This window comes from Rhinopithecus roxellana, chromosome 4, assembly GCF_007565055.1.
Source record: "Rhinopithecus roxellana isolate Shanxi Qingling chromosome 4, ASM756505v1, whole genome shotgun sequence".
In the NCBI taxonomy this organism is placed as follows: domain Eukaryota; kingdom Metazoa; phylum Chordata; class Mammalia; order Primates; family Cercopithecidae; genus Rhinopithecus; species Rhinopithecus roxellana.
This window is the reverse complement of record NC_044552.1, coordinates 25,161,331-25,181,338: the sequence shown is the minus strand read 5'-3', so window position 1 is coordinate 25,181,338 and position 20,008 is coordinate 25,161,331. Positions and strand designations below refer to the sequence as shown.

The 20,008-nt window shown below is 47.4% G+C and overlaps 2 protein-coding genes across 4 annotated transcripts in view; one reads left to right on the top strand and one right to left on the bottom strand.

The window, feature by feature from the left end:
- The first annotated feature begins 181 nt into the window (after positions 1–181).
- NCR3 (natural cytotoxicity triggering receptor 3) overlaps positions 182–20,008 on the top strand; it is a 32,455-nt gene continuing 12,628 nt past the window's right edge. The window contains exon 1 of the mRNA XM_030928541.1: positions 182–336. Coding sequence (XP_030784401.1) covers positions 259–336 — 78 coding nt within the window. The 5' untranslated portion in view covers positions 182–258. The remainder of the gene's footprint in view (positions 337–20,008) is intronic.
- Positions 3,581–5,410, bottom strand: AIF1 (allograft inflammatory factor 1). Of its 3 annotated transcripts, none has more exons than XM_010362762.1 (6): positions 5,258–5,410; positions 5,016–5,077; positions 4,862–4,928; positions 4,453–4,494; positions 4,090–4,252; positions 3,581–3,780 (listed from the first exon to the last, which is right to left on the bottom strand). In XM_010362762.1, the coding sequence occupies exons 1-6, from the start codon at positions 5,280–5,282 to the stop codon at positions 3,696–3,698; spliced, it is 444 nt and encodes a 147-aa protein (XP_010361064.1). In that variant the 5' UTR covers positions 5,283–5,410; the 3' UTR covers positions 3,581–3,695. The 3 variants fall into 3 exon arrangements, with proteins under 3 accessions (XP_010361064.1, XP_010361065.1, XP_030784404.1); XM_010362763.2 differs by having other exon boundaries at positions 5,319–5,393; XM_030928544.1 differs by lacking the exon at positions 4,453–4,494 and having other exon boundaries at positions 5,258–5,397.

The window sequence follows — 20,008 nt, the reverse complement described above, 5'->3', positions numbered from 1 at the left end:
ACGCCCCTTGATTTGCATAAAGGGCGGGGCGCTTTCTACCCTAACTCTCTTTACTTCCAGGGCTGTCCTTAGTTTTAAAAAAAAAAAAAGCGCCCGGCGCGCGGAGCGTGCGGAGGTTATTTGCATAAAGAGGAGGGACCTAAGGACACTACGACGTCGATTGGCTAAGGAGGCGGGCCCCCAGCGTCGGCCGTTGAGACGTGTTGAGGGGGCGGGAATGCGGTGCAGGTCGGCTGGGACGCAGAATTTACACGACGAATGTGGGAGAAAGAGGCGGAGCGTGCGTCGGACGTTCGTAGAAAGATGGGAGCGGAGAGACGTAGGAACGCCAAAAGTGTAAGGCAACGACTCACGGCCTGTGGCGCCTTCAGCTGGGGAGGAGAGAGAGGACGCGGGCTGGCGGGCGGGATTAGCTGCCGGAGGGCGGAGTTTCCGCAGACTGGGTACGAGTTCTAGCTCTAGCGTCCCTTTGCCGTGAATTTGGGGAGGTGGTTGGAGCGTGGGGAATGCATCAGAAGGGCGGGGCCTTCCAGTTGTTAAATCACGTCATGCAAATAAGGTGGATAGACAGACCAATCCAAAGGTCCTGGGAGGCGTTTCGCCCGCACATGTAGCGTAAGCCTTCTTCGGGCAGTTCTATTTATTTGCATAATGTATGCAAATCGTTTGAAGAAAGATAGGCTAGGAATGGCTTGTTCATCAAAATATGGGCAACCATCGACTAAGACGGACATTTAATTTTATAACCTATAACTTTCGTTAATAAATTTTTATGTTTGATATCGGGAATTTGTAATTTCGTAATGGGTTTCATTTTGTGAAATGCAGTACTGTTTCTCTCCTTTGTCTCTTACTACTGGATTCTAGAGCTCTGTGCTCCCATCAGACCTAATATACCCATTCAACAGATCATTCAATGACTATGATTTGAAGGCGCTGGAGATGTGCACAGGACATTACAGAAGTAGAGAAATAACGCCAGGCGCGGTGGCTCACGCCTATAATCCCAGCACTTTGGGAGGCCGAGGCAGGTGGATCACGAGGTCAGGAGTTCAAGTCCAGCCTGGCCAACATGGTAAAACCCCATTTCTACTAAAAATACAAAAATTAGCCTCACGTGGTGGCAGGCGCCTATAATACCAGCTACTCGGGAGGCTGAGGCAGAGAATTGCTTGAACCGGGGAGGTGGAGGTTGCAGTGAGTTGGGATCATGCCAGTGCACTCCAGCCTGGGCGACAGAACAAGACTCCGTCTCAAAAAAAAAAAAAACCCAGAAGGATGGGCGCGGTGGCTCAAGTCTGTGATTCCAGCACTTCGGGAGGAGGCTCAGGCGGGCAGATCACCTGAGGTCTGGGGTTCGAGACCAGCCTGACCAACATGGAGAAACCCCGTCTCTACTAAAAATACAATTACCCAGGCGTGGTGGCACATGCCTATGATCCCAGCTACTCGGGAGGCTGAGTTGGGAGAATCGCTTGAACCTGGGAGGCGGAGGAGGCAGAGGTTGCTGTGAGCCAAGGTGGTCCCATTGCACTCCAGCCTGGGCAACAAGAGCGAAACTCTATCTAAAAAAAAAAAAAGGAAGAAAGAAGTAGGGAAATAAAATATGACTATGCCTGGGGTGCTTGAGAAATGCTTCTAGAAAAACTGTTAAGAGATATGAGTCCGGGCGTGGTGCCTCATATGCCTGTAGTCCTGGCACTTTGGGAGGCTGAGGCGGGCAGATCACGAAGTCAAGAGATGGAGACCGTCCTGGCCAACATGGCAAAACCCCGTCTCTACTAAAAATACAAAAACTAGCTGGGCGTCGTGATGCGCGCCTGTAGTCTCAGCTACTTGGGAGGCTGAGGCAGGAGAATCGCTTGAACCTGGGAGACAGAGGTTGCAGTGAGCTGAGATCACACCACTATACTCCAGCCTGGCGACAAAGTGAAACTATGTCTCAAAAAAAAAAAAAAAAAAAAAGAACGAAAATAAATAAATAAAGGACTGGGAGCGGGAGCGGTGGCTCACGCTTGTAATCCCAGCACTTTGAGAGCAACATGAGACTCCATCTCAGAAAAAAAAAAAAAAAAAGATATGAAGAACGATTGGAGTAGATCTCTGTCAAAAAATATAAATAAATAGATATGAAGAATGAGTTAGAACTTATCCAAGTCTGAGAAGAGGGTGTACATCTCAGGCGCAGAGAACAGATTAGTGAAGGCATGAGTTTGGGGGCCTGTGCCTAGGCTGATGTGGCTAATTAAAGGAGACTGCTTGTTCATTTTGGAAAGTGAAGGCAGAAAAGTTTGCAGAAATCAGATGAGAATTTTAGTCAGAGGCTCAGTAAGATTTAAGATGACTTCTGTTTTCAAACTTCCAAAATGATTCTCTTCTCCCTTCTCACCTGCTGGCTACCACACATACCGTTTTGTTACCCTTTGCAGCAAAATTCTTGTAAGGGCTGTCCATAGTCATCGTCTCCAGTGAGTTTCTCCTTCTACTCTCTCTCTCTTTTTTTTTTTTTTTTTTTGAGACAGTCACTCCTGTCACCCAGGCTGGAGTGCCATGGCGTGATCTCAGCTCACTGTTACCTCCACCTCCCGGGATCAAGCGATTCTCCTGCCTCAGTCTCCCAAGTAGCTGGGATTACAGGCACCCACCACCACGCCCAGCTAATTTTTTGTATTTTAGTAGAGATGGGATTTCACCATGTTGGCCAGGCTGGTCTCCAACTCCTGACCTCAGGTAATCTGCCTGCTTCGGCCTCCTGAAGCGTTGGGATTACAGGCATGAGCCACCGCGCCCGGCTGTAAATTATTTACTTTATTCAATAGCACCAGTTCTTTTATTCATCCACCCATTAATTCAAGTTTTTTTTGTTTGTTTTTTTTTTTTGAGACAGAGTTTCGCTTTTAGTTGCCCAGGCTGTAGTGCAATGACACAATCTCGGATCACCACAACCTCCACCTCCTGGGTTCAAGAGATTCTCCTGCCTCAGCTTCCCAAGTAGCTGAGATTACAGGCATGCGCCACCATGCCAGGCTAATTTTGCATTTTTTGTAGAGACAGGGTTTCTCCATGTTCCTCAGGCTGGTCTCGAACTCCTGGCCTCAGGTGATCCGCCCACCCCGGTTTCCCAAAGCGCTGGGATTACAGGTGTGAGCCACCGGCCCCAGCTCATTCAAGTTTTAAACATTATTGAGAGCTTGTGATATGTCAGGCACAATAGCATGGGTCACTTTATCCCCATTTTTAGAGAAAAGCCTCACAGAGGCTTAGTGATTTGTCAAAGTGACAAAGCTTATAGTGGTGGAGAATGTTGGTTCATGGTATTCCTTGCTCTTCATGAAATCTGTCATGGGCCTGGGTACCTTGTTTGGACATGTGTTTTTGTCCTGCCTGCATTCCTTGAGGTTAAGGCTGTCTTACACAGTTGGACTCCCCCTTGGTGCATGAAACCATCTGCTGTAGTGGACACACTATAACGTTGTTGATGGATTGTTCATATGGCCAAATCCTTGCTGCCCTTCCCTCAAGACCTGTCTCTCCTTCCCAAACCCAGGAAAAAATTCACCCAAATAAAAACTAAGCTGACTTGATCTGGAGGAGGAGGGTAATTTATTTAATTTGTTGACTCTGGCTTACAATTTTGTCTTTTGTTTCCATATCTGGAAAGCCCCTTCAATCCCATCACCCCTTTTCCCTTCAAATCAGGGCAACTCAGAAATAGCTTTCTTGGCTGGGGGGCCTGCTGGCTTTTCCTTTTCTCTCGCTTTTTCCTCATACATCAGGATCCTGGTTGAGATGGAAAGAGGCACAGGGATGAGGGAACACTCCTCTCAAGGGAATAAATCATAGGGTGCTAGGAAAGGCTAGAAGGGGATGGGGATGTGAGGGTGGAAGTGGGAGGCGGAAGAGCAGGGGTTGGAGTTTCTGGGGACCAGGACTATGGAAAGGGATGGGGTCCAGACCTTGGAAGGGTCCCTTTAAGGATGGAAGAACGGATGATGAGCAACGTGTAGAAAAGTTGAGACTAGGGATAAGGATAAGGATCGGGGAGGAGAAAACAGGTAAGTACAGGGGAGGTTGGAACTTGACACTCACATTTTTAGGATGGCAGACCTCTTGCCCAGCATCATCCTGAGAAAGTCAGGGTAGCTGAACGTCTCCCCGGAGCCACTGGACACCTCTCCAATTAATTTCTTTAGCTCTAGGTGAGTCTTGGGGACCCCAAGTTTCTCTAGCATTCGCTTCAGGGACATGATATCTGGGGGCAGAGGATGGGGATGGGGAGAAGGTGGGGAGATCTTCTCTCTCTTCTTCGGCTTCCACATCCCCATTCTCCTTCCTCCCACTCTGGTAGGTGGGCCCCCTCCCAAATCATGAGGAATGGAGCAAGTAGGAGAGACCTCTGTCTTCTTAGGCCTGCACACCCCGCCCCCCCGCCCCAAATCACCCGTTTCTCACCAATATCGCCATTTCCATTAAGGTCAAACTCCATATATTTCTCTGGGTGAGGGGAGAGAGCAGAGGGGATAAGCGCTGACTGGAGGGTTTTCAGCAGGAGATTGAGGAAGGGGTTGCCAACCAACTGCTAGGTGGAGGACTCAACGTGGAAGGAGGAGAAGTGGCAGGCAGAGGAAGTGGGGTTGGGGAGCTGAGGGGCCCTGCTAGGGTGTAAGGAGCTAGAGGGGATGCTGAGAGAGGCTGGCCCGGGAAAGGGACTGCAGTGTGGCAGGAGTGCAATAAAGGCAGGTTCCCCTCTAGCTACCACAAAAGTAAACTTTGTGTCTCTGCTGTTCCTGCCCTGTTCTTGTGGAAATCCTAACCCTCCTACCCCCAGCCCCGCCTCCACCTCCTACAGTTTCCCCCTCACCTTTGAAGCCTTCCAGTTTGGAGGGCAGATCCTCATCACTACTGTATTTGGGATCATCTAGAAATTGCTATGGAGGGGAAAGTAAGAGCCAGGGTAGGCCCTCCCCATGCATGCCCCATCCCCCAGGCTCTGCCCCCTTAGTTCTTCCTTCTACCTTGTTGATCTCATCCAGCCTCTCTTCCTGCTGGGCCTTCAGCAGTCCAAAAGCTTTTCCTCCTGTCGGGGGGAAAAGATTAATCAGCCTTCATCCCTCCCTTCCTCTCCTTACCCTGACAACAGCCCAGGGACATCACAGTTGGCCTGCCTAGGCCAGCTGACTGCCCTCCTAGCCCACAGCCCAGGTCTGTCCATCTCCTTCGTCCAATCTAACGCCGTTGCCTATCCCACCCTCCCTACCCTGTAAATCCCTGTTTTGGCTCATAGCTCAGCAGATGCTGGTGGAGGTGGGGAGACAGACCAAGCTGGAGGCCTCTGTCTGCAGGCTCTCCTTCTCTCCCACCAGTCTTCTCAGAAGCCTTCCTCCCAAACTTCCCCTTTCCCCTCATTCCTTCCTCCTCTGCCTCCCAGACCTCACTTCCCCATCAGGTTCTGCTGACATTAGCGCCCCAGGAAGGAGGGGGAGCCCGGCATGAAATGCAGATTAGAAAATAACATTCTCCCAAATTCCTCTTAAATGAGAGCCCAGTGTGTGCATGAAACAAATATTTTGATAAGCCACTGGAGGTGTGCGGGAAGGGCAGGAAGACATCAGGGACATTTATTCTCAGGAACTGCTCTTTTTGAACAGGTCCAAGGTTCAGGTAATGGTAAGACCTTGCTTTTTGTCAGATTTCATGAGTCTGGACAGGCAGGTGTAGACAGGAAGACAAGGAAGGGCTGGCCGATTTTTTCTGCTCTGTAGGTGAGAAGAATCTGAAGTCTGGCAGCTCCAGGAGGGCGACAAGATGGGTACAGGGTTTAGAAAGGGAGAGAAACCTTGCTCCCAGCCTGTTAGCTCCAAGGAGGCCCTTAAAAATATGGAAATCTCTAACAAAGCATTTTAATTTGTTTATTTTAGTATGTGCAATGTAACCCTCTCATCTCCTTTGAAATCCTTAGTAAAATCTACAGAGATCAGGAATTTAAGAATTTAAGTAGATTCTTTGGAGGAACTGAAAGTAGTACTTAAAGAAACAGTGTTTGTGAAAAGGATAGCCAGGGAGTGAGGCTGACATCAGGTTTGCGCACTGCATGTGCGTGCATGCATGCAGGCATGTTTGTGTGATGGAGGTGCTGGTCACTGTGGGTTCAACAGAGCGGATGATAGCCTCTGACACATGCCTCCCTAGGCATAACCTTTATCCCCTCTGCCACTCTGTTTGGCCAGTCACTTCTTGGGGAGGTGAGGACAGCACATTTCCCTCATTGAGATGTCCTTGTCCAAACTCCCTGCCCAGGGCTCCATCTACCCTGCCCTGGCATTGATGAAGACACCTTTCCTTCTCCCTTCCCCCAACATATTTCCTTTTCTGTAGCTGGAATTTTTCACTTCTCACTGCCCTCTCCCTGACCCAAGCCAGATAGAAGAGATGCTGGAGTGGACTCTGGCTGCTGCTGCTGCTGCTGCTGCTGCTGCTTTTTTTTTTTTTTTTTTTTGAGATGGAGTCTTGCTCTGTCGCCCAGGCGGGAGTGCAGTGGTGCAATCTCGGCTCACTGCAACCTCTGCCTCCTGGGTTCAAGCGATTCTCCTGCCTCAGTCTCCTGAGTAGCTGGCACTGCAGGCGCACACCACCACGCCCAGCTAATTTTTGTATTTTTAGTAGAGACAGGGTTTCACCATGTTGGCCAGGATGGTCTTTATCTCTTGACCTTGTGATCCGCCCGCCTCAGCCTCCGAAAGTGCTGGGATTACAGGCGTGAGCCACCGCACCCTGCCGGACTCTGGCTTCTTGACATTCCTTTATTGCGGCTGCATTCTCCTGCTGCAGAGAGAGCTGCAACCCTATACTCCCAATGTTCTCAGTGCCTGCTGGGAGGATCTCAGTTTTTCATTCATACATTCACTCAACAGATATTTACTGAATGCTTACTATATGCCAGGCATTCCTCTAGGCCCAGAGAATCCAACAAATGAAAACTCTTGTCGTCATGGTTGATCTAATTGGGGAAGGCAGACGATACAAGTAAATAAGTATATTAAAGGCGCTAGGTGGCCAGGCACAGTGGCTCATGCCTGTAATCACAGCACTTTGGGAGGCTGAGGCAGGCGGATCATGAGGTTAGGAGTTGGAGACCAGCCTGACCAACATGGTGAAACCCCATCTCTACTAAAAATAAAAAAATTAGCAGGGCCTGGTGGTGCGTGCCTTTAATCCCAGCTACTCAGGAGGCTGACGCAGGAGAATCGCTTGAACCCGGGAGGTGGAGGTTGCAGTGAGCTGAGATCACGCCATTGCACTCTAGCCTGGGCAACAGAGCGAGAGTCAGTCTCAAAAAAAAAAAAAAAAAAAAAAAAGGTGCTAGATTCCTATGGAGGAAAACAAAGTAGGGAAGAGGGGACATAGGAGTATTGCCGATGGTCTCCGGCTTTTTTGTTTTTGTTTTTGTTTTTGAAATGGAGTCTCGCTCTGTTGCCCAGGCTGGAGTGCAATAGCGCAATCTCAGCTCACTGTAAACTCAGCCTCCTAGGTTCAAGTGATTCTCCTGCCTTAGCCTTCCGAGTAGCTGGGATTACAGCCACCTGCCATCATGCCTGGCTAATTTTTGTATTTTTATAGAGGCGGGGTTTCACCATGTTGAGCAGGCTGGCCTTGAATTCCTGACCTCAGGTGATCCACCCACCTTGGACTCCCAAAGTGAGATGGAATCTCGCTCTGTTGCCCAGGCTGGAGTGCAGTGGGACAATCTCAGGTCACTGCAATCTCTGCTTCCTGGGTTCAACCGATTCTTCTGCCTTAGCCTCTTGAGTAGCTGGGATTACAGGTGATCACCACCACACCTGGCTTTTTTTTTTTTTTTTTTTTTTTTGAGATGGAGTCTGGCTCTGTCGCCCAGGCTGGAGTGCAGTGGCGCGATCTCAGCTCACTGCAAGCTCCGCCTCCAGGGTTCACGCCATCTTCCTGCCTCAGCCTCTGGGGTACCTGGGACTACAGGCGCCCACCACTATGCCTGGCTAATTTTTTGTATTTTTAGTAGAGATGGGGTTTCACCATGTTAGCCAGGATGATCTCGATCTCCTGACCTCGTGATCTGCCTGCCTTGGACTCCCAAAGTGCTGGGATTACAGGCATGAGCCACCGCGCCAGGCCCCACCTTTGTAAAGAAACTGTTTTCCTCAAATTATCAAAATGTGTGGGTGCTGTTTCCTGTTGGGACCCTGACTGATATAGTGTGCTTGTGTGTGTATGCAGGGAATGCAGGAGTGGGAGAGGCTGGGAGGAAATGGATCTCTGCAGCTCTATTTCTTTCTTTCCCTTTTCTTTCTTATTTTATTTATTTATTTTTTTGGAGACAGGGTCTCACTCTTTCATGATCACAGCTCACAGCAGCCTCAGCCTCCTATAGGCATGCACCACTATGCCTAGATAATTTTTTTATTTTTTGTTGAGACAGGGGTCTTGCTGTGTTGCCCAGGTTGGTCTGGAACTCCTGGCCTCAAACGATCCTCCCACTTCAGCTTACAAAAGTTCTGGGATTATAGGCGTGATCCGCCAGGCCCAGCATGTGTCTCATTCTAGATGAACGAAAGGGCATCCTGGTGTACGCACCAAACTTTGAAGCTTGGTTAATGAGAGGGCTCTTCCTGAGGCGAGAAAACAAGTCAGGATTTTGAGCCTGCAAGGTGCAGCCCTGTACAATGATGACCAACTCACCAAGGTTGCCATTGTCATAATTCTTTTCTAAAAATTCTTCCTGTAGAGCTTTGAGAGAATGTGGCAGCTTTCTTTGTTTCTTTCCTTTTTTTTTATTTTTATTTTTTGAGATGGAGTCTCACTCTGTCACCAGTCTGGAGTGCAGTGGTGCTATCTCGGGTCACTGCAACCTCCGCCTCCCAGGTTCAAGCGATTCTCCTGCCTCAGCCTCCCAAGTAGCTGAGACTACAGGTGTGCACCACCATGCCCAGCTGATTTCTGTATTTTTAGGAAAAACAGCATTTCACCATGTTGGCCAGGATGGTCTCAATCTGTTGACCTCATGATCCACCCGTCCTTGGCCTCCCAAAGTGCTGGGATTATAGGCATGAGCCACCACACCCAGCCGTCAGCAGCTTGTTTCTAAATCTCCCCACTTGTCTCCTGGAAACTATAGAGTGCAGTAAAGAGAATGGAAACACACAAGCACACACTATATTTTCTGTAAAGTTAGGAGACAGAAAACCTACAAACTCCCAATTATGTTCATGTGTGACCAAATTCCAAGAAGAGCAGATAGTCCACAGTGGTACCTCGGGGAAGGGCAGGGAGGGAGGAGGTGTCCTAGGGACCACACAGAAAATATTCCTTCCTTGGAGGAAAGGCATCATGCTGAGGGAAAAGCTGTGAGCAAGCTGACTGAGCAGAGGCAAGTACTACTGGGAAAGCTGGAGGGAGAATGTTTTAGAAACTGCCCAAAGGGACTGGGAGAAGTGATCATGCCTGTAATTCCAGCACTTTGGGAGGCCGAGATGGGAGGATCACTTGAGGCCAGGAGTTCATGACCAGCCTGGGCAATAGAGCAAGACTCCACTTCTACGGAGAATAAAGGTAAAAAAGAGCAACACAAGTTACCGACAAACGATATGCCAGAAATATATTGCCAAAAACAGATAAATTTTTGCCCAAGTTTTCTTTTCTTTTCTTTCTTTTTCTTTTTTTTTTGAGATGGAGTCTCATTCTGTCACCCAGGCTGGAGTGCAGTGGTGCAATCTTGGTTCACTGCAACCTCTACCTTTCAGGTTTAAGCAGTTCTGCCTCAGCCTCCTGAGTGGCTAGGATTACAGGCGCGCCCACCATCCCCGGCTAAGTTTTGTATTTTTAGTAGAAACAGGATTTTACCATGTTGGTCAGGCTGGTCTTAAACTCCTGACCTCGTGATCCACCCACTTTGGCCTTCCAAAGTGTTGGGATTACAGGTGTGAGCCGCCGTGCCTGGATTCTTTGTTTTTTTTGAGACTGAGTTTCACTCTGTCATCCGGGCTGGAGTGCCGTGGCATGAACTTTGTCGTCCAGGCTGGCGTGCAGTGGCACTATCTCAGCTCACGGCAACTTCTGTCCCCTGGGTTTAAGTGATTCCTGCCTCGGCCTCCCGAGTAGCTGGGATTACAGGTGCCTGCCACGACTCCCAGCTAATTTTTGTTATTTTTAGTAGAGGTGGAGTTTTGCCATGTTGGCCAGGCTGGTCTTGAGCTCCTGGCTTCAAGTAATCCACCCGCCTTGGCCTCCGAAAGTGCTAGGATTACAGGTGTGAGCCACCGCGCCTAGCCTTAGGTTTTCATTATGAATGGAAAATCAACAAAACTTAGCATTTTGGCAATATAGGAAGACCAGACATCAGAAATACAAGTACTCGGAGAAGAGATGGCAGACAACAGGAGGAAAGGTATACCAGAAAAGTACAAAGCTGTTTCAAAAATGAATACTGAATTTCATGAGTGAAGAGAGACGCATAATATATATTCCTAATTTAAAAAATCACAACTGGGTGTGGTGGCTCATGCTTATAATCCCAGCACTTTGGGAAACTGAGGTGGGTGGATCACTTGAAGTCAGAAGTTTAAGACCAGCCTGGCTAACATGGTGAAACCCCATCTCTACTAAAAACACAAAACATTATCTGCGTATGGTGGCAGGTACCTGTAATCCCACCTATTTGGGAGGCTGAGGCAGGAGAATCACTTGAACCCATGAGGCAGAGGTTGCAGAGAGCTGAGATCGTGCCACTGCATTCCAGCCTGGGTGACAGAGCGAGACTCCATCTCAAAAAAAAAAAAAAAAAAAAAAATCACAAGCAACTGTTGTAAAATGTTTTGTTATTTAAAAAATCTGGCCGGGCGCAGTGGCTCAAGCCTGTAATCCCAGCACTCTGGGAGGCTGAGGTGGGTGGATCACCTGAGGTCAGGAGTTTGAGACCAGCCTGACCAACATGGAGAAACCCTGTCTCTACTAAAAAAATACAAAATTAGGCCGGGCACGGTGGCTCATGCCTGTAATCCCAGCACTTTGGGAGGCCGAGGTGGGTGGATCACGAGGCCAGGAGATCGAGACCATCCTGACTAACAGTGAAACCCCATCTCTACTAAAAAATACAAAAAATTAGCCAGGCATAGTGGCGGGCGCCTATAGTCCCCAGCTGCTCAGGAGGCTGAGTCAGGAGAATGGCGAGAAATGGGAGGTGGAGCTTACAGTGAGCTGAGATCGCGCCACTGCACTCCAGCCTGGGCGACAGAGCAAGACTCTGTCTCAAAAAAAAAAAAAAAAAAAAAATTAACTGGGCATGGTGGTGCATGCCTGTAATCCCAGCTACTTGGGAGGCTGAGGCAGAAGAATCACTTGAACCCAGGAGGCAGAGGTTGTGGTGAGCCGAGATTGTGCCATTGCACTCCAGCCTGGGCAACAAGAGAGAAACTATGTCTCAAAAAAAAAAAAAAAAAAAATCTGAATGGTTATTTTTCATAAATAGCTTTTAAAAATGTGTGAAAATTTTTTTTTTTCTTTGGAAGAGACAGGGTCTCACTCTGTTGCCCAGGCTAGAATGCAGTGGTGTGATCATAGCTCACTGCATCACCGCATCCATATACTCCTGGGCTTAAGTTATCCTCCCACCTCAGCCTCTGAAATTGCTGGGACTGCAGGCCTGTGCCACCCTGCCTGGCTAATTTTTAATTGTTTTGTAGAGAAGGCAGCTCACTATGTTACCCAGGCTGCTCTCAAACTCCTGGCCTCAAGTGATCCTCCTGCCTTGGCTTCCCAAAGTGCTGGGAATTACAGGGTTGAGCTATGTATCATGCCTGACTGTGAAAAGCTTTCATTATATTGATTGAGATGGTAATACAGATTTTTCTCTTCATCTCTTTTTTTTTTTTTTTTGAGACGGAGTCTCGCTCTGTCACCCAGGCTGGAGTGCAGTGGCCGGATCTCAGCTCACTGCAAGCTCCGCCTCCTGGGTTTACGCCATTCTCCTGACTCAGCCTCCCGAGTAGCTGGGACTACAGGCGCCCGCCACCTTGCCTGGCTAGCTTTTTTGTATTTTTTAGTAGAGATGGGGTTTCACCGTGTTAGCCAGGATGGTCTCGATCTCCTGACCTCGTGATCCGCCCATCTCGGCCTCCCAAAGTGCTGGGATTACAGGCTTGAGCCACCGTGCCCGGCCTCTTCATCTCTTAATGCAGTAAATTGCATCAATAGAACTAGGAACTGCATGAATAGTGAATTGCTTTCCTGGGATAAAGACTGCTTGGTTATGTTATTTTACATTATTTAGTCAATAGTGGTTTAGGTTTGCTAATATTTATTATTTATTTTTTAAGTAATTTTTTTTTCAGAGACCAGATCTCTCTAGGTTATCCAGGCTGGTCTCAAACGCCTGGCCTCAAGTAATACTCCCACTTTGGTCTCCCCAGTAGCTGGGATTACAGCATGAGCCACTGTGCCTAGCTTGCTAATTTTTTTTTTTGAGATGGAGTTTCACTCTTGTTGCCCAGGCTGGAGTGCAATGGCGTGATCTTGACTCACCCTAACCTCCGCCTCCTGGCTTCAAGCGATTCTCCTGCCTCAGCCTCCTGAGTAGCTGGGATTACAGGCATGTGCCACCACGCCCGGCTAATTTTTTGTATTTTAGTAGAGACAGGGTTTCTCCCTATTGGCCAGGCTGGTCTCAAACTCCCGACCTCAGGGATTACAGGTGTGAGCCACTGTGCCTGGCGCTAATATTTTTTATTATGTTCTTCTTCCTGTTTTTCTTCTTTTTCTCCTTCTCCTCTTCTCCATTTTGTATCTATGTTCACAAACAAAACTGCTTTATGGTTTTCCTTTCTCTCAAAAGCCTGGCTTTTGTACCAAGGTTACATTAATTTGACGAAACAAGTTGAGAAACTTTTCCTGTTTTCTGATCTCTAGAATAATTTTCATATGATAAAAACTGTTTTGAAGGTTTCATAGCTATCTGGACCTGGTGACTTTTTGGTGGTTAAAATTTTGTTTTCTTGGCTGCCGCAGTGGCTCACGCCTACAATCCCCTGCACTTTGGGAGGCTGAGGCAGGCGGGTCAAAAGGTCAGGAGATCGAGACCATCCTGGTTAACACGGTGAAACCCCGTCTGTACTAAAAATACAAAAAATTAGTGGGCGTGCTGGCACATGCCTGTAGTCCTAGCTACTTGGGAGGCTGAGGCAGGAGAATCACTTGAACCCTAGAGGCGGAGGTTGCAGTTAGCTGAGATTGTGCCACTGCAGTCCAGCTTAGGCAACAGAGCAAGACTCTGCCAAAATAAAAAAAGCAAACAAACAAACAAACAAACAAAAAACAGACTTGGTGGTTCAATGCCTGTAATCCCAGCACTTTGGGAGGCTGAGGCAGGCGGATCACGAGGTCAGGAGATCAAGATCATCCTGGTTAATATGGTGAAACCCCGTCTCTACTAAAAAATACAAAATATTGGCTGGGTGTGGTGGCGGGCCCCTGTAGTCCCAGCTGTTTGGGAGGCTGAGGCAGGAGAATGACGTGAACTCGGGAGGCGGAGCTTGCAGTGAGCCGAGATCACACCACTGCACTCCAGCCTGGGCAACAGAGCGAAGACTCCGTCTCAAAAAAATAAAAATAAAAATAAAAATAAAAATAAAATAAAATAGTTTTATTTAATGATTACAAGTACATCAAGCTTGTAATTTTTCTTGAGTGAGTGTTGCTCACATATTTGCTTTCCTTCTCTCTCTCTCTTTCTTCTTATTTCTTTTTTTTTTTTTTTGAGACAGTGTCTCCCTCTGTTGTCCAAGCTGGGGTGCAGTAGTGCGAACATGGCTCATTGCAGCCTTGCCCTCCTGGGCTCAAGTGATCCTCCCACCCCAGCTTCCTACGTAGCTGAGACTACAGATGTGTGCCACACAGGCTAATTTTATTTTATTTTTTGTAGAGATGAGGTCTTGCCATGTTTCCCAAGCTGGTTTCAAACTCCTGGGCTTAAGTGATTCGCTTGCCTCAGCCTCCCAATGTGCTGGCATTACAGGTGTGAGCCACTGAGCCCAGCTGGTCATATATTTTTCTAGAAAATTATTCATCTTAGCTGGGTGTGGTGGCCATGCCTGTAGTCCCAGTCCCAACTATTTGGGAGGCTGAGGTGGGAGGGTCACTTGAGGCTAAGAGTTTGAGTCCAGCCTGGACAACATAGTGAGACCCTGTCTCTAAAAAAACAAAAACAAAAACAAAAAAAAAAACAGAAAAGAAAATTATTCATCTTATCAAACTTTGCAATGTAAATATCCACTACATCTGGGATTATATTTCCGTTAAATTACTCATTTTGTGTGTGCGCCCTCTCTCGCCTTTTTCTGCTTAAGCAGTTTAGTCAGAGGCTTATTAATATTAGTAGTCTCTCTAAATATATATTTTCTGGACTATTGTTCCTTTGTTTTCTATTTCATTAATTTTTGAAATTATCTTTGTTATGTTCTTTCTTAATTTTGGGGGTACTTCTATACTCTTCTTCTAATTTCTTTCTTTCTCTCTTTCTTTCTCTTTCTCTCTTCTCTTCTCTTCTCTTCTCTTTTCTTTTCTTTTCTTTTCTTTTCCTTTCTTTCCCCAGCTGATTGGGCTGAATCTTTTTCTCATTTCTTGACATGTTTGTTCAACTCACTGATTTTTAAACTTTTGTAATATGCATATTTTTCCTTCTGTAAATATTTGCTATTTAAAAAACCTGAGGCTGGGCGTGGTGGCTCATGCCTGTAATCCCAGCACTTCGGGAAGCCGAGGCTGGTGGACCACTTGAGGTTGGCAGTTCAAGACCAGCCTGGCTAACATGGAGAAATCCCCTCTCTACAAAAAATACAAAATTAGCCGAGTGTGGTGGCACATGCCTGTAATCCCAGCTACTTGGGAGGCTGAGGGAGGAGAATCGCTTGAACCTGGGAGGTGGAGGTTACGGTGAGCCAAGATCACGCCATTGTACTCCAGCCTGGGCAACAAGAGAGAAACTCAGACTTGAAAAAAAAAAAAAAAATCTGAATGGCTATTTATCATAAACAACTTTTATGAAATTATTATTATTAATATTTAACTGAAGAGACAGTGTCTCAGTGTCTCACGCCTGTAATCCCAGCACTTTGGGAGGCTGAGGTGGGTGGATCACGAGGTCAGGAGTTCGAGACCAGCCTGACCAACATGGTGAAACTCTATGTATACCTAAATACAAAAATTAGGCGTGGTGGCACACACCTGTAATGCCAGCTACTCAGGAGGCTGAGGCAGAAGAATCACTTGAACCAAGGAGGCAGAGGTTGCAGTGAGCCGAGATTGCACCATTGCACTCCTACCTGGGCAACAGAGCAAGACTCCGTCTCAAAACAGAAAAAAAAAAAAAAGAGGGTCTCACTCTATAGCGCAGGCTGGAGTGCAGTGGTGCAATCACTCCCGAGTGTTAACTATGCTCACGGTTTCATAGACATAGTTTTCACTCTTCGTCAGTGAAAAATATTTTATTCTTTCTTTTTTTTTTTTTTTTTTTTTTGAGACGGAGTCTCATTCTGTCGCCCAGGCTGGAGAGCAGTGGCGTGATCTCGGCTTACTGCAAGCTCCACCTTCCGGGTTCATGCCATTCTCCTGCCTCAGCCTCCCAAGTAGCCGGGACTACAGGCGCCCACCACTACGCCTGGCTAATTTTTTTTTTTATTTTTAGTATAGTCGGGGTTTCACCGTATTAGCCAGGATGGTCTCAATCTCCTGACCTCGTGATCTGCCCGTCTCAGCCTCCCAAAGTGCTGAGATTACAGGCGTGAGCCACCACACCTGGTCTATTCTATTTTTTTTGAGACAGATCTGCTCTGTTGCCCAGCCTGGAGTGCAGCAGCATGATCTCCCCTTACTGCAACCTCTGCCTCCAGGGTTCAAGCAATTCTCCTGCCTCAGTCTCCCTAGCAGCTGGGATTACAGGCGCCTGCCACCACACCCAGCTAATTTTTGTATTTTTAGTAGAGATGAGGTTTCAGCATGTTGGCCAGGCTGGTCTTGAAATTCTGATCACCCACCTCGGCCTCCCAAAGTGCTGGGATTATAGGCTTGACTCACCGCACCCGGTGTGTTTAATAATTTTCTTTGCCTGCTTAATATATAGTTTCTGAGAGATGTGAGTCTTCCTCTAATATTGTATGTTACTTTTCTGTTGCTGCTGCACAAACTTTATTTTCATTTTTATTGTTATTATTATTTTTTGAGATAGAGTCTCACTCTGTCGCCCAGACTGGAGTGCAGTGGCATGATTTCTGCCCACTGCAACTTCCGCCTCCCAGGTTCAAGCGATTCTCCTCCTGAGTAGCTGGGATTACAGGTGCACGCCACCATGCCTGGCTAATTTTTGTATTTTTAATAATATTTATATTTTAGTATATTTAGTAATTTTGTTTTTTCACCATGTTGGTCAGGCTGATCTCGAACTCCTGACCTCATGATCCACCCTCCTTGGCCTCCTAAAGTGTTGGGATTACAGGTGGTAGCCATTGTGCCTGGCCTAAACTTCTTTTTTTAAGCATCCTTATGCAGAGACTCCAAGGGCAAACAAGGGTAGTGCCAACCAGCCTGGCAGAGCTAAGGCAGGCCTCAACTCTGGCCCCTAGAGGGAAGAGGTGACTAGTCACTAGCCTTCCTTCATTCTCTCACCCAGAGAGAAATGGGGAAGGAAGAGAAATGGAGTAAAGGAATGAAGTATGCTGATGGGGAGGGAAAACATGGAGAATGATGGGGAGGCAGAAAGCGATGCAAAGAGAGATAGAGGAAGAGAGAGAGAGAGAGAAAGAGAAAGACGGAGAGGCAGACCAGACACGGCAACTCACACCTGTAATCCCAGCACTTTGGGAGGCTGAGGCAGGTGGATCACTTGAGGCCAGGAGTTCAAGACCAGCCTGGCCAACATGGCGAAACCCCATCTCTACTAAAAATACAAAAATTAGCCAACTGTGGTGGCGTGTGCCTGTAATCCCAGCTACTTGGGAGACTGAGGCACGAGAATCACTTGAACCTGGGAGGTGGAGGTTACAGTGAGCTGAGAGCACACACACACAAAAAAGACAGAATGTCTCACGTGGAAAGTGCTCACTGAATATTTGTTGAATGAGTGAATAAGCAGACGTGTGTGTGCGTGTGACAGAGACAGAGGGGTAGGGGTGTGTAGAGATGTGGCATGTGAGTGGACGTGGGGCAAGAAACAAGTAATATGAATAACATGGTGAGACAGAAAGAGTTGTGGACAGAGATGTGGGAAATATGAGAGATAAGGGGAGAGATACTGAAAAGAGCGATTAAGAGAGATGAAGATAGGGTGTCTGGCCCATGGAAGGCATTCATGAAGAGCGATGCTGAATAGATGAATGAACCTCAGTGCCCAGCAGTGGTGTCATGAAGGGGATGCTGTGCAGAAACCACACTACCCATTAGAGAAGCAACTGTGCTTGTTTCCCCTTGAGTTGACGAGGGATTTAACGAGCAGTGGAATGAAGAGCAGGGGAAAGACACCTGCGATCTTTCAGAAGCAGAATGGACAGGGCCTGAAGATCTTTTGGATGGGGGAACTGAGGGAGAAGGCAGAATAGGATGAATCCCAGGTGTTTGCCTTAAGTGACTGGGGCTTTGTGTTTCCATTCACTGGGACAGGGATGACAGGAGGCTGACCCAGTCTGAGTGGACACTGATGACTTTGAAATGCCCATGGAGTATTCAGGGTAAGCCGCCTAGAGAGCAATTAGATAGTGTGGACTTAGGTTTCCAGAAAGATGCCTGAGGGGGAGATGTAGATTGGGGACTTGACAGAGAATAAGCAGTAGTAACAACTGTGGCTATGACAGGATTGCCTGGGATAGCCGTGGTAGATGCGCAAAATTTATTGAATGAAAGTGGGAAGCCAGGCGCATGCCTGTAATCCCAGCTATGTGAAAGGCTGTGGTTGGAGGAACACCTGAAGCCTGGAGTCAGGAGTTTGAGACTAGCCTGGGCAACATAGTGAGATCTCATCTCAAAAATATATACAATACAAAATATAGAATAACACTTTTTAAAAAGAAAGTGGGGCCGGGGGCAGTGACTCACGCCTGTAATCCCAGCACTTTGGGAGGCTGAGGCAGGCAGATCACTTGAGGTCAGGAGTTCGAGACCAGCCTGACCAACATGGTGAAACCCCATTTCTACTGAAAATACAAAATTAGTCGGGTGTGGTAGCATGTGCCTGTAATCCCAGCTACTTGGGAGGCTGAGGCAGAAGAATCGCTTGAACTCAGGAGGCGGAGGTTGCAGTGAGCCGAGATCATGCCATTGCACTCCAGCCTGGGTAACAAGAGCAAAATTCCATCTCCAAAAAAAAAAAAAAAAAGTGGGAGAAACAACCCAAAAATCTTCCAACAGGACAGTGGTATAAAAGCACACGTTTAGGGTACAGGAGGAGTCTGGGGGACTCAGGTTGGATGGCTTTTATGTCCTTGGGAAAGAGGAGGTGAGATTTCAAAGTGAAACAGCTTCCATGGTGACAGGATCTGAGATGTAGGTCATGGAGAGTCAAGAGGATGATTGGAGTGGACAAGGTGAAATAACTGTGAAATTGCACACTTAGGATATTGAAAAGGCATTTGCGAGATGGGTAGAAGAAGGTTCATAGCGGATTGAGTCATAATAACAAAACAAAAAATAGAAACAACCCAATTGTACATCATCAGGTGAATGGATCAACAAGCTGTGCTACATCATATAAAGGATTACCACTCAGCAAAAAAGGAATGAAACACTGATACATACAACAGTGTGGGCAAATCTCACAGACATTAAGCAGAATGCAAGGAGCCAGATACAAGAGTATGTACTCCATTAATGTGATGTTCGAGAACAGACTAATCTATAGAGGCCGAGCACAGTGGCTCATGCCTGTAATCCCAACACTTAGAGAGTTCAAGGCAGGAGGATCACTTGAGCCCAGGAGTTAGAATCCAGTCTGGGCAGCATAGAATGACCCCGTCTCTACACTTTTTTTTTTTTTTTTTTTCCCGAGATGGAGTCTTGCTCTGTCGCCCAGGCTGGAGTGCAATGACGCGATCTCGGCTCACTGAAACCTCTGCCTCCCAGGTTCAAGCGATTCTCCTGCCTCAGCCTCCCGAGTAACTGGGACAATAGGCACGTGCCACCATGCCTGGCTAATTTTTTTTTTCTTTTTTTTTTAGTAGAGACAGAGTTTCACTATGTTAGCCAGGATGGTCTTGAGCTTCTGACCTTGTGATCCCCCTGCCTCAGCCTCCCAAAGTGCTAGGATTACAGATGTAAGCCACTGCACCCGGCCTACAAAAAAACTTTTAAAAAATTAGCTGGGTGCGGTGGCATATGCCTGTAGTCCTAGCTACTCAGAAGACTGAGGTGGGAGGATGGCTTGAGCCCAGGAGGTCAAGGCAGCAGTGAGCTATAATTGCACTACTGCACTCCAACCTGGGCAACAGAGCAAGACTCTGTCTCAAGAAAAAAGTCTACAGAGGTAAAAATCAATGGTTGCATCTAGGAGGGGAAAGGGATTTACAAAAAGGGGCTTGGAGGAATTTTCCAGGATAATGGGAATTATCTATAGCTCAGTTGCAGTGTGGTTATATGGGTGTACATATTGGCCAAAAATCATCAAACTGTACATTAAGATCTGTGCATTTTACTGTATGAAATTATATCTCAATGTTTAAAAATGCCATTTATGGCTGGGCACGGTGGCTCACGCCTGTAATCCCAGCACTTTGGGAGGCCGAGGCAGGCGGATCACAAGGTCAGGAGATCAAGACCATCCTGGCTAACATGGTGAAACACCGTCTCTACTAAAAAATACAAAAACATTTAGCTGGGCATGGTGGCGGGCGCCTGTAGTCCCAGCTACTCGGGAGGCTGAGGCAGGAGAATGGCGTGAACCCGTGAGGTGGAGCTTGCAGGGAGCTGAGATCGCGCCACTGCACTCCAGCCTGGGTGACAGAGT